The sequence below is a fragment of the Lissotriton vulgaris genome, chromosome 9, assembly GCF_964263255.1.
Source record: "Lissotriton vulgaris chromosome 9, aLisVul1.2, whole genome shotgun sequence".
Taxonomy (NCBI): domain Eukaryota; kingdom Metazoa; phylum Chordata; class Amphibia; order Caudata; family Salamandridae; genus Lissotriton; species Lissotriton vulgaris.
The window spans coordinates 394562057-394577015 of record NC_141697.1 but is presented as its reverse complement, the minus strand read 5'-3'; the positions used below and the strand labels follow the sequence as shown (position 1 = coordinate 394577015).

Here is a 14959-nt window from a genome sequence, read left to right as displayed (position 1 = left end):
CGTGACCCCGCACTCCTCCAGCCTCCTGATCAGGGTACGATGGCAGACCGTGTCGAACGCGGCCGACATGTCGAGCAGCACCAAAAAGGCTGCCCGCCCACTGTCGACCCGCGAACGTAAGTTGTCAAGCACGGTCACCAGCGCGGATTCCGTCCCGTGTGCTGGGTGAAAACCAAACTGTGCCTCATCGAACCAGATGTTTTCTTCCAGGAAGCCAGACAGAGAACGGGTCAATAACTTCTCCATGATCTTAATGGGGAAGGGGAGCATGGAAATCGGTCTGTAATTAGACAAGCAGGCGGGGTCCATGGTGGATTTCTTAAGGAGAGGAGACACAGCTGCCAGTTTCCAGCACTCCGGAACCGTTGCAGTGTCAAACGACTGGAGGCAGATGGAGTACAAAGGCTGGAAGAGTTCATCCTGAAACACTTTCCAAAATTTAGGTGGCAGTGGATCAAGAGGGGAGCCAGATGATACCATTTGTGCCACACTACAAAACTCCTCAAAGGAGTGGGTAGGGAAACAGCTCAGCTGGGGTCGACTGGGCACAGCGTCCGGAGCTCCCAAACTGAGGGCATGTCCACTCAGCTGGGGTCGACTGGGCGAAGTGTCCGGAGCTCCCAAGCTAGAGACAGGCCCGCTCCGCCGGGGTCGACTGGCTGAGATGTCCGGAGCTCCCAGACTGAAAGCATGACCACTCAGCTGGGGTCGACTGGATGAGACCGCCGGAGCTCCCGAGCTAAGAGCACGGCTATTCGGCTGGGGTCGACTAGGTGACACGTCCGGAGCTCCCAAACTGAGAGTAGCGCCGCTCAGCTGGGGTCGACTGGGCGAGCCATCCGGAACTCCCAGACCGGAGGGGGTAGGTGCTGGACTCTGTAAACCTTCCAAGATTTTAGCAATCTTCTCTTCGAAGGCACTCGCCAGGGAGTCGCACAGAGCCTGCGACACAGGGACATTATTGGCCGCGCATGAAGGATGGGTCAGGTCCCTGACAATTCTGAACAGTGCTTGCGACTTGTTGGAAGCCTGATTCAAGGTGGCTTCCAGATAGGACGCCTTAGCCACCTTGATCTGTGCCTTGTATTCCTGCAATGACTGTCTAAAGATGGCCTTCAAAGAATCAGAATACTGCTTCCTCCACGCCCTTTCGGCGCGTTTACAGCTCAGCTTTAACTGCCGCAGGTCATCCGTGTACCAGGGGCAAGCCCGATTCAGCCTACCCCTAGACCTGCGGAGTGGTGCCACCTTGTCCAAAGAGTTCGAAATGGATCGGCATAAGGCGGTATAGCTCTCCTCAGCCGAATCTCTCAGACTAAAATTGTCCGGTAGTAGGCTTGGCAAGGGCGCAGATTTTAACAGTCGGGACCAGGGCCTGCCCAACTTGGCCTGTCTGGACCCCGCCTCCACCAATTCTATCTCCTGGCCAACTACTCTCTGTATTACATTCTGTAACTTTACTTAGTATCCTTGATTGTGTCCTGCAGACAAAGTCACAAATATGAAATGCCATGTATCCACTGTGCATCACCAGTACCCCTTAGTTTTGAAAGTATCCATTTGGCGCTGTCTCTCTCTGGGCTAATAAGATTATGTAAACATTCGGGTTGCACTAGTCGTAGCTCGGGGCTTATACTAATTTCTATGGAAAACCTGGGTCCTGTCACCATTTCCATAATTCTTTTCTCCTGCCTCTTACTCACATCTTCCCCTTAACTTAATCAGGTTATTAATATTTTTGTTAATTGGCATTTCAAATGATACAACAATACAGTAAAATGATAACACAAAATCAGTGACCTGGGTTTTCAACTTTAAGATCATGCTGTGTAAACAGGCGGAAACCGACACCCACAAGTGATGGGGTTATGGTCATACTTCCAGGAAACTTGGATGCCAGAGGGGCAAGTAAGAGCAATCCATTCCACCTACGGTAGTACCTGGACCCGCACACCATCAGTCCTATCAGGGTTTAGCTTGTTTTCGTAGTCAGGACTTGGCCCCACAGTCTGGCCCTCCTCAGAGTCAACTGATGTCTCAGGGGACTCCCAATCATCAACCACCTCCCTCCAAAGTGGATCAATAGGTCTGTGACGGTCACCCCTAGTTTCTTCACTCAGTAGCTCCCTTTCCTCACCCCATGCCCAGAACGTGATGCCAGTCATCCATGTTTCCACAGTGGGTCCTCTGGGTGATTTCCAGGCCAAGGCCACTTGTCAATTGGCCAGAACCAGTGCCAAGTACACAAATATATACCCCACCTCTCGAGACCGGTATATGGCAGAGAACCAATAAAAAAACTGCAGGCATATTTGTGAGTCTCCTAGACAGAGTCCTATTGAGACGCAAGATTACCCCCCCCCCCCCCTCCCCCACCCCCCCCAGAACCCTGTGAGCCCAGGGCAACCCAAAGTCATAAGTCTGAAATCAGCATCCAGTGTTGCACATTGATGGCAATCTCTGGGATAGACGCCATAAATAGTCTGTATCTTCTGAGGAGTAAGTTACATCCTTTGAGGGTAATTGAATTGTATATGTTTAAGACGCGTATTGCGAGTGACTTTCTGTGGATATGCAAGCACCCTCCCCCATTCAACATCAGTCATGTCCTGGACAAAGTCAGCAGCCCAGCGAGCCTGAACGGAGTCTAAAGGTTTCCTAACCAGCCCATTCAGAGCATTATAGAACCACGAGACTAGGCGAAAGCCTGATACCAGCTTCAGGTGTAGCTGAAGGATCTCATAGGACTAAGCAGGTGTACCAAGGCTGGTGGCCGGGCTGGCACTCGGTGCACTCTTTCTAGGGCAAAGAAGGACGTGAACCCAGCTGGACCAATAACCAATTTCAACTAGGGCACCAAGGAAGCTACCATGTCAGACCCTTCAGTTCCCTCAGGAAGGCCTATTATTCGCACATTATTCTTCCTACTGTGAGATATTCCAGTTGCTGTACTCGAGCCGTAAGGGGAGCAATTTGGGTTTTCATGGTTTGGTGCAAAGGATTCAGGACTGCAAGGAAAGTTTCATTATCTTTCACTCTTGTGGTCAACTTCTAGTGGTCAGCACGTAGCAGGCCTAGTTCAGCTGATACCTTCCCTATTTCACGTTGAAGGGTGGGTGTTGATTCTTCGATGGTCCCCTAGTATCTTGTCCAGAGTGCACTGCAGAATGAGTGAGGAGGAGTCAGGCTGTATCTCTGAGTCAGACAACTCCTGCTGTGCGCCCGGGTGTACCAATTGTTATCCCTGTGATTTAGCCTTTGCCTTCCCCATTGCGACCACCAGTCCCCGCTCTGAAGTGTGAGGTTCCCTGCCTGGACACTTATTGGCTATCCCGGCCTAAATCACACCCTGTTCCCAAGCCCCATTACATCCACTTAACCTCATCCGTGCGGTGCATTTTCCCGCTGTGCGCTGAACTTTTAAAAATCCCGCGGTTCATGACGAGCTCAGCTCGTCATGAGCGTACGAGAGGTGTACTTCATGATGAGCTGAGCACGTCATCAGCATCAAAGGGTATACAGAGGCTCCCAAAACAGCATAAATATATGCAACACAATTCAGTAGTTAAATGATGCAGCAGATATGCGGGAACATCACCAGTGCGACAGTTAAGCAGCTTCACAGTGCGACAGGTAAGCTGCAACAGCTAAACAGCAAAGGAAGTTAAGCAAGTACACAGAACAGCAGTAGTACAGGCAGGCAGGTTACAGAACAGCAGGAACACAGAGATTTTACCAGTAATGGCTGCCAGGCTAAGCACAGTCCAGCGAGTTCACAGAGAGGCGGTACGATATTTGAGCAGGTTCACGGTGTGTCAGTTAAGCAGGTTCACAATGCTGGTTCACAGTGCGCTTTGGAGAGCGGCAGTCAAGCAAACGTTAGTTCAGGACAATAAAGCACCTTTCTTTGCAGCGCACCAGTTAAGCAGGCGCTGGTTCACAGTGTGCTTTGCAGTGACGCAGTTAAGCATGGGCTGCGTCAGTGCAGCAGTTAACCAGATTAAGCAGGTTCACAATGTGAACCAGGACAGTAAAGCGCCTCACTTTGCAGTGCAGCAGTTAAGCAGGTACTCAATGCAATTCAGGAGACAGTTAACCAGCACTCTGCAACAGAAAAAGTCCAATGATTGAACAGATAAGGCATGTATTTATTTCTTTTTTTTACTCAAAAACTGCTTCATAAGGTAACAGGTACTCCTTCTTGAGGCACTGTTTGTTTAGCTTGATGACATGCGCTGGTTACCACAACAACAGTAATCATATGCGCGTGCCTCCCCTCCGTGCATGCCTTCGCTCCTGGAGGGGGCATGTAGTTCTAGGCAGCGAGGCGGAGATCACGTCAGATGACATTCCAGGACCAAATGGGGCCAAAAGGGTCCACCTGCCCTCCCTCCTAGGGGTCGTACTTTACCTCATCATAGGATTTACTAAGACCTTACCATTGCAAACAGTGGAGTGTGAATATTGTTCACCCCACCGAGTGGAACCCTCTCACCAGAGTTTGGTAAGAGCGGAGCCCGTTATATTAAGGCCCTGATGAATGCCCCGGACCCAGCTGGGCCTACAGGAAGAAACATGTTGACCTCACATACAGCGGTGGGGGGACACTAATTTCCCCATGACACCGATCACCTTATTTTAACTACCATATGGATGTCGGCATCACTAAAATTAAGCAGACACCCATAATGGCCTTTTAACTCACCTTATTTTTCTTTGGGCCCCCACTTAGTTTAGAAGTGCATCCCTGTCGTCAGGTGCATGCCCGCCCTCTATCAAACCAAGTTTTTAGAGGGCGAGGACTGGTCAATGATGAAGCATGACACCAGGTGGTGTGTGAGACCAGTCCATCACTTTTTGTGAGATGCCTGCACTCACAATATAGCACTGCACTTATATTTGCAATACTTAGACTGGTAGCGGTTCATTGTGATACACAGTTCATGTTTGAGGCTGCCGCCTACCAGTGCCCCGTGCCTCTGGTTCCCTCAGTCCAGATTTATCTGGCTATTGTGGTTACACAATATTTCTTCTTCCCTGCCATCAAATCATGGTTTGTGTAATTTACGACCTTATTTAGAGTTGTGTGGATGGGATACTTTGTCACAAGCATGAGAGATATCCAGTATGCCATATTTCAAGTACATTATAGTCTATGGCACTTGTATTTTGACGGGTGCGATATCTGTCTCATTTGTGATGGAGTACCCCACCCAACAGACCCCAAATCAGGCGCCCGGTATGCACTAGATGACCATGCCACACTGACCGCTGTACTTCACATCATGATTAAAATGCTGCACATTCAAAACATTCTCCGTAAGGTGATCTGTTGATCCTCATAACTTGGTTCACAGTATAGCAAATGCCCCACAAATATCCCTTTCTGAATGTTGGCATTCTCAAAGTAAGATTTTTGTGTTCCCTGTCATAAGCTTAGGAAGAAATAGACGATGGTTCCTGACACTAAAACACTGACATTTGAGCAGCCAGTTGGGTGATATTCTTTGCTTAATATCATATTATACACATGATAATAAATGGATCATCTCGAGTTCCCAACTGAGAAAATCGATCACACTGTCTCTGTGATCTTCATTTCCAAGAGACAAAGGGGCCGATCACAAACACATTGGAATACGATAAGTGTTACTACAGGTGGGGTCTTCCATGCCTTTAGTATTAGACCCCAAATATCAAATTCCATATTAGTACAACCACAAAGAGGGCACAGCCCTTTCTATTTCTACTAACTGTATATGAATATTAAAATAATATACCAATTTAATTCTTATGTTTGATTCTGGGGCCAATTCGCAAAGACATGTACCAGTACATGAAAGAGAATTAAATCAATACTATTTATGTTCTTCAAAATGCCATTGTGAATAGGCCGCATTGTAACAAGATAGAGTGTCAGAAATATGTGTGTTTCTTCAGCATCAAGTAACTATCACTGGCAGGGCTGGATTTGCTGGTGCGGGCATCGGGCGTTTCACAGGGAGGCTGGAAGGGTGTGGGGGGAGTTTTTTCAGCAGTGGGATTTTGTTTTGTTACTAGGGGCAGGTTTTGCCGTAGTCTAAACCCCCAGTACCAAAAGCCAGAATAAACACTTGCTCCCCCTCCACCCCATCCCGGGTTGGGGAGGGGCAGGTCCAACAAAATTGCCAGGGCTGCTTTGGGTTCTCAGTCCGGCACTGATCACCGAGACTTCTCGACATCTGCTCATCAGTGGTGTAACAAAACTTGAGGGGGTCCCCTGCAAAGTACAAGAAGCCCCCCCCCCCGTTGACCCAGTCAGGAGCTCTCATGCCAGAAGCTCTCCGCCAGTCCACAATGCCAGAAGGGCCCCCCTGGAGGTCCGAGGCCTCTCCGCATCACGGGGCTGTGGGCGCTTAGTAATGTTACGCCACTGCTGCTCATCAGATCTCATGAACTGTGAGGCGTGCTTTTGTGTTCGGGCATCAAATTGCCATGCTCAGCTTGAGTGTGGCAGTCAATGGAGGAAGCATAATATATCATTCACTGGAAGTAATGAGTACACATTCCGAGAGAAAGGAACTTTTATGTTACATCGTCCTGGTGATGCACCACTAGACAGACTTGAGCAAAGAGAAGCGCGTTGGGGCAGAATACACAGAATGGGTTCCAAAGCAAGTTTACGCTACTATGTGCAATGTTTCTTGAGGTGGCCAGGCATTCAGGATTTGCCAGGACAGTCCCGGGTTTTCGCTATCTAACCCAGTAAGTTGTAGCAAATTGAGAACATGTCCTAGGTTTCAGAGCGGCATGACTGAGCAAAGAGGGAGGGAATTTTTTATGCTCTACCGTGCAATATAAGTTAACATCCCATCTCATAAAGTCATTTTTTTAACACGTGTTACTGTGTGTAAAAAATGCATTTAATTTCTTCTTAGTGCTTTATTGTTATGTGTCTCTACTCTATGTCAAAGATAGCCATTATTTAAGTCAATCTGTGTCCCTTGTTCGTAGCAAAATTGAAATCCTACCTCTATCTCTGTGGAATGGTCCAGTTTTTGGATTTCAAACTCTAGCCCTGCTACTGTCTCTTAGACATTCCTATTAAAGTTCAAACTACACTGCTCACAGACAGGAACAGTCCCCTCACAGAGCGTCAAAAAGGAGGTTAGATTTTCTACAATTTACGCATTGCTGTTGAACTGTGTTACATTTTTAGGAAGGAAAACTGATTCAGGATTTGTATCCTCTCCTTCAGAGAATTTGACACCAGACTCAAAATCGGGCTAGCTTTTCTGGTTGAAAAACTGTCTGTAATGCCAACCACTGCACACTTTGTGTTCTCCGTTCTCCCTATGGTATGACAATAACTTAAGGATGGGGGGGGGGGGGGGATATTCTGTCTCTAATAGGGCCTCTACTCTCAAGAAGGATCTTCGCTATTTTTTTATTTTTGCACTATTATTTATATAGTGCAAACTTTGACATGAAGGTATGGGAGAGTTTTATGCGGGCACCAGTTATATTACACAAGGACACATTGATTTTTTGAAGGCACAGGTAGATTAAGTGATTGGTCCAAAATAATAGGATGTTGAGGCAAAGAGGAGACGCGAACCAGGTTCCCTAGTTCCAAAGTCAGCAGCTCTGGCCATTACACCACATGGTCAATCCTAATAACGTTTGTCTCCTGTTTACCCCCAATTGTATAGCCTTCACTTTCTGATATGTTCTCTTTAAAGCAAATACAAAGAGATGATGGACGGAGTGCTGAAACTTTTCAGACACTCACCCCTGGGTTGAATCCATCATTGTTCTTTAGCTCACTTCGCCACCCCAGTTCAAAACCAGCCATATGGAAATCAGTCTTGGCCCTGTCCCTCATGGGGACAGTCAGCCCAAACTGCCAAGCCACATCTTCCCTTTACCGGAAACAAGCATACTGGTACCAGTTTTGAGGTAACACCTCTCATCAGCCAGGCTAGCTTGAATCCAGTGGCAAACTGAGCAAGGGGGCCGCGTCTGGGCATACCTTGCCAACTTCTCTTTGAAAACAACTATTAAAGTTGCATTGTTTCTGGGATCTCAGCAGGAGCACCAACAAGCAAGAAGCCAGTGACAAATAAGCACTATACAAGTGAAATATAATATAAAATATCCCACCAAAGCATAACATGTAATGCTATAAAACAACACGGGAACGCATAGCATATAATATAATTTAGCACAGTGTATCGTCATATTACATACAAAATAGCATACCATAAATATCATAGCATAACATGCATAAGATGACACAATATTATCGAATCATGTCACAACATTACATAAAGAACATGACATAACATTGCATAACATGCAAAACACTATAACATACATAATAGCAAAGCATTCACAACAGAGCATAGCAGCAAAACATGACAACACACCATAATATAGCATAACACTGCATTACATACATGACTTCATAGCATACTTAACATAGCATAGTGTACATAACTGAAAATAAAGCAGCAAAAATTACAATATAACATAAAGGTACGTAACATAGCGGGACAAGATATATAGTAATAAACCGCATCTCTGTTTATCGGATTAAAAGGCACATTGGATTTCAATAATCCAATTAGCGTCAGCATTTGACAAAGAAAAAAAAGATTATGCGTATGCTTTATTGAATTCATATCCGTCCTATACTAATTTTGACAAAAAAAGGCCTGTTTATGTGTCTTTTATTTAAATACTATATCCCTTTTTAAGCTTTATTAATGAATTTTAAAGCGCGTGTATTTACCATCGACCTACAGCCAGACTGTTAATGTTACACTAGATTCTGTCCTGCTCACTTTTGTGTGAAGTAACTACAATAAATGTAAAACTAAAAAGGCATGTAGCGCCAACTGTTGTTGCTCACAGCTTTTTTTTTTTACATAGCTACTTTACAAGAAGCAGATTATAAATTACAGCAACGAACGTAAAAATATTTTAAGTGACTGCCATCTCACAGTTGTCAATTTAAATGACCTGATTAGCATTTAAAAGCATCTTCTTTCTCCCTGGAGAATTCGGACAAACAAAAGACCAAGCAATGTTATGATGCATAGATTTATGAAAAATATAAGATTGTAAACCGCTAACAACCTGGCCTGGTTTCCGCAGCTCCGGAGTGAGCGCTCGGGAAGGGTTCTTCCGGGATGGGCTTCATGGTCAGTGCAGTGTCCGGACCGCGCACTGGGCAGTTTCCAACATTCGCTGAATTTTGTTTGAAAAGCCTTCGCTCGTAGGTATCTTCCATACGTGCACGAGACGCGGGCGCCGCGACTCATTCAATTATGGAGGATTGCTGTAAGCCCCGGCATTAAGACGATGTCATAAGGAGCAGCTTTACAAGCAAGGTCACCTCGAAGGGAAGGTTCCCTTCTAATACCAAGCAGGTCTCTGCTCCCGGGTTTACACGTGCACTCAATGCTTACTCAGGCTTTTATAACGCCCTCTCCACTCTGTCATACTCACGACAGAGTAGCAACGCCCGTGCCCACACAAATGTGCCCCACAGGTTGAGGCAGAGATTTTCCTTTAAATTCTGGGAAGATAAAAGTTCATGTCACATTTGTCTTTGATTTGGTTCAAATGTTGCGTTAAAATAATCCACCAGGGCATCTGGGCGCTTTGAAGGGAAATGAGAGATGGAGAATTGCTAAACTTTTTGAACAAGACAGTTTCTATGCGATATCTGTTTGGCGAGGGATATAACATGCCAATGAAATTGGCCAATATATTTTACTATTAAAGATTGGCATAGGTTTGTGGCTGAGAATATTTCTTTATAATTGTGCGGACGGATGTGCCAACCATGATATAATGCTAAATATTATACCTGTCATTTTGAGTCAGAATATATCCCCAAGAAATTGTGGAAGAGAAGGTGGCAGCCATTTTGCATACTATAAATGTATCTTCTAAGCACGCTAAAGCCAATTGGTATCATATCATGGCTGAGAAAAAGCACCTCATCTTACACTATAGGCATGTCCCATCCTAGTGTGACTGAGAAAGTCACAAAGGTAGTTATGTTCATATAAAGGAACTAAATAAAATGTTGACTTTGCTTATATGATCAAAAGTGCCGAGGTGACATGTAGTATCCTTTTTTACAAATAATATTTCAATTACACACGGTGACATCACACTTGGGTCTTTGATATGTGTTGTTCATGGTGCAGGTAGGTGGTTGAATTTGTACTGTGGAAATAAATGATACATCTTGATTTTTCCCGTATTTTGACATGTAAGTCACATATTTGATGCAGGTCACATATTGTACTGTAATTGTATTGTCAGCATAGCGGTGATATGCAGAGAGATTCCTGCTCACCTGCTTTGATAGAGAGCTCCATAAATGTTTCCTAATGCCAAAATCACTAAAAACTGTGATTTTCCAGAGATTGAAATTTTGCATAGAGAGATTAATAAGAAAGGTGTACGTTTAATGGAGTGTTCAATTGTCAGTGGACATTCTTTTTTAAGATCTGCGTTTAACATTCTATTGACTCTTGCAATAGGCATTTTTGTGACATCAGATCTAAACTATATTAAATTATCATATAACTGTAGTTATAACATTGGCATGTTGTAGGCAGCCGCGGTCAGTAGTGGGTGTACCTGTAGGGCGGTGACGTGGGGAGGGGGAGGGGCAGGGTGGGGGGTAGTAATGTATGGATTACGGACCTTTACTGGTATGTAAACATATAAATGAAAAAAACAAATGTTGTTGCGTGCACTGCATCCCCAACTGCGATGCAGTGCGTGCATCAAAATTCGTTTTTAACACGCATCGAATTCAACTCATCACCAGACTATAATCCCACACCAAAAACAATAAAAAAAACCACAATTTGATTCATACTCTCCCCTCCAATAAATCACCGTCAAATCTATAATAAACCTACTAGCGCAGAACAGAGATTGGAATGCCACAATCCCAATGCAACATTCCAACAGCACTTCCTTTCTCCTCACCTTCACAGCCACACAAAGAGCAAATCTTAACCGATTATAACCACATATCCACAAAGAGCTCAATTAAACCAATGATAACCCAGACACATGCTTTTCCTTTAACAAAGCAAAACTACTACACCTAGAAGTGCATATGTATGCCCATTCAGTGAACAAAAATAAATGTAAACAGTTGTGTAACTAGACCATGTACCGACCGTGGCAGTCTCTGCATTTGCTGCCTGCGGGGGCCGCATTTAAGAGCGGGGGTGTGGGGTGTACTGGAGATTCTCATGATGGCCGGAGGTAAGAGCGGGGGAGGCCGCCACCCCCAAAACTCATGCCGTCCGGGCGGACAGCACCCCCTTGCTAACTGAATACATCTTTGATTTACTGCTATATGCAGAACCAGACACACCATTCATCACTGACATTTTGTGGGGAAAAGATATGGGCCTTGTATTGCAAGAAGCCATCCCTCCCTGGATATTAAGTCATCATGCATTATCTAGAAGGAAAACAGACTGGGCGAACTAGTCATTCTATTTAAGGGCACCATGATAATGACCAAGTTGCAAGAAGTGGCTATACATGTTTGAGAAACCCTTCTTGCTAGATGCCAACACAGCTCCATTTTTATCAGTCACTTCCTCTTGCTCTACTGACCTCCACCCAACAATAGAGCTTTTACTGTTCCTTTCTTGGCTACAGTTTCAGATCTATCAACAAAACTGTACAACATATCTATACTTGGCAACCAAAACATCTGGTTTGATAACCCAAATATGCCTCAACCCAATACTATCCTATAAGAAATGAATATACACATATTATAATAAATAATTTCCGGACCCATCCACAAGACATATATTAGATAACATTTCTCCAACTCAGAACTAACCATTTTTCACCCAAATACACTTAGTACATGGACTGATGTTCACATCATCATCTTCTCATTCAAGATTCTAAATAAAATATCAACTACATTTCATCACCCCACTACAACTTTCTGTCAACGAGACAAACTAAACATACAGGAGTTGAAATCACACCTAACAATAAATGCTCAACTGGAATCACTAAACTCAGCTGAAAAAAATCTGAAAATGGATGTCTTCATCCTTTGACATAGTAATCCCCAATCCAATTTCAAACAAGTTAAAAAGAAGTTATTTTGGATGAGTAAAGAGCTGAAAAGAGTAACAGAAAAATCTCAACACTTCAACAGTGATGGTTCAAGTGCAAGAAACTTGAAGTCAAAATGCACCTATACAGTCACAATAGAATGCAAGTAAGTAAGTAAGTAATCTTTATTTAGCATAGTTACTTAAAACCATTGCAGTGTAAAAATGATTTAAGAACAGAAAGGATAAAACTACAGTTTTAAAAGACTCAAGCTTTTAAAATTTAAAATGTTCACATTTCCTTATGACCGATGTGCTTGTAATTGAACTTAATATTTGTAAGTTGTTGCTCAGTGTCCTCATGAGCTCATAAGGTCAGTGAAACAGTCAGCGAAGTTATGTCAAGTCGGTTGGATTGGGGCAGTTATGGATTGAGTTTTTTGGCATCTTTTTCCCAACTGCCTTCAGGAATTTTACAAAGCTGCAGTTCAAGCCAGGGTCATTAGGATGAAAACATGCAAGGACCGCCGCCCTTCTAGTGCGGATCCCTTGCCGATTGAAGTGATGTTTTAGCCAGCGTTTCCGTTCGTCTCGTAGTTTTTCACAAGAGCATATCAAATGCAGCATGTCCTCCTGTGCCAAGCCGCATAGCCGACAGAGGGGGTCAGCTTTGATTTTGAGCCAGCGTGGGAGGTTTTGAGTACAAGGTAGCAAGCCCAACCTGTGCCTTAGAAAGCACATCTTGACACTTTTGGAATAACCCTCGGCCAGATAGCGCTGTTGTGCATTAGTTGTGTACGAATTCAGAGTCAACCAGCCGTGTGTTCTCTTCGAGAGGGTTTCCTTATCTTGCAACCATGATTGTAATTTGATTGATTTTTTTACCAGTTTTTTGAAATTTGTATGACTTGTTGGAGTATTCCAGAGCTGTTCTAGACCTGTATTCGTCAGGCTGCCCGTGAGGTACTTAGCTGCTGCTGAGGAAGGATGCTGTTCTAACTCCTTCCACAGGTGTTCATTCAGGGTTCCTTGTTTTGATTTCCTCACTTTGTCCCAGGCTATCACGTAGGCTCCCTGCCTTACCAGGAGTTGTTGGTCGATGCCAAATTCGAGCCTGATTTGAGCGGGTGAGGTTTGCTTGGGTAGACTGAAAATAGTTCTGTAAACTGCTGTTATAGTATTATCAAGGATCTTGGCATCCCTTCCTCTAAGTGCCTCACTTCCGTAAGTAATTGTTGGAAGAAGTTTAGCACGAATTACTTGCGTCAGGGGTAACAGGGATGGGCCGGAGAGTTTGTGATTTAGCGCCTTCAACGAAATTGCTAACGAAAGACCTTTCCCTCGTATGCTTGATCTCTGAACCGAGAACTGCCCACCGTTATCGATCTTCACTCCTAGGTATTTGTATGTTGGAGTTTCTTCGATTCTTGTCGTGTTCCAATACCATGATGTTGGTTTCCTTTTTTTCCTGCTAATGGTCATTGTTTGGGTTTTCCCCAGATTTATTGTAAGATCGTTCTTACTTGAGTACCTTTGTGTTGCGTCTAAAAGATGTTGAAGTCCTACCTTAGTGTGGCTTATTAAGACGATATCGTCTGCGTATAGTAGACAAGGTAGCTGGAGCCCTCCTAGTTTAGGGGTGTGGGAATTGCAGCCATTTAGTATTGGGACAAGGTCACCTAGGAATAGGTTAAAAAGCGTGGGGGCCAGGACGCAGCCTTGCTTTAGGCCCTTATTGGTCTGTATGGGCCTTGACAAGGCGGATCCATCCCCTATTTTTATCTGTACCCAGGTCTCTGTGTGCAGGTTGATGAGCAGATCCAGCAGGGGTCTCGAGATCCCCCAGTCGTTCAATTTAGACCACAAAAGCTTCCGATTTACGTTATCGAAAGCGGCCTTGTAGTCGATGAAGCAGAAATGGATGGGCATTTTGTTAGATTCTGCTTTGTCTATGAGCATACCCATGCTCAGGATGTTCGTCATCGTGCCTACTGACTTAGCGAAGCCTGTCTGGTTGGCAGGGATTAAGGATCTCTCTGTAGCCCAGGCTGTCAGCTCTTCAAGAAGGGTACCTGCAAAGTATTTTGCCTTGTTGTCAATTAAAGCCACCAGTCGGTAGTTGTTTGGGGCAGCCTTATCTCCTGCCTTATAGATTGGGGAGATGATAGAGCCCCTCCAGGACCTTGGAATGATGTTGAATTGTCGTATTTCCAGAAAGAGGGGTTCCAGGGCTGCTAGCCAGCCTGGTACATCTTGTTTGTAGAGAATAGGAGGTATGCCATTTGGCCCTGGCGCTCCCTCCTTTCTTCCTTTTTTGATTTGGCGCTGGATGGTGCTTTGTAAGTTCGACAAGTTCACAATATCATTTGGAGTAAAGCATTCTGTGGGCCTTGTGTCAATAATTGATGTATAATTTTTATAGATGTCAGACTCGTAATGTTGGTTGTTCCCTTCAGTCTGACTAAAAAGGGTGCCAAGGAAGCTAACCCAGATTTCCTCCAAGATGTTTGAGGAAACCCCGTGATGCGCGGGTCTTATGAATGCATTTATTGATTTCCAGAATCTTGCTCCATCGTTCCGTTTAATATCGGAATGAAGTCTCGCCCATAAATTATCCTCAGCTGATTTGTTTGCTTCCCATTTTAATTTTTTTAGTGTTGATTTTAGTTCTCGTAAATGATTTTGCTTTACGTTATCCATGGGTTTCCGTTGGAGTTCTCTCATTGTGCGGTAGATTAGAGTCTTTATGTCTTTAATTTTCCCTTGGTCTTCTCTAGAGAATTTGCAGAAACTTGCGTCCTCCAGTTGTGACTGAAACTTGGGTCTTGTAGCATACATAGACATGGTACTTGTAA

The 14959-nt window shown here is 44.5% G+C and overlaps 1 protein-coding gene across 2 annotated transcripts in view; it reads right to left on the bottom strand.

Moving 5' to 3' along the window:
* EML1 (EMAP like 1) overlaps positions 1–14959 on the bottom strand; it is an 899863-nt gene that overhangs the window by 593466 nt on the left and 291438 nt on the right. The window contains exon 1 of one of the 2 annotated variants that reach the window (XM_086937770.1): positions 9121–9274. The exons of the other annotated variant lie outside the window; for it this stretch is intronic. Coding sequence (XP_086793896.1) covers positions 9121–9274 — 154 coding nt within the window. Of the gene's footprint in view, positions 1–9120; positions 9275–14959 lie in introns of those variants that run through there. 2 annotated transcript variants of the gene reach the window in all.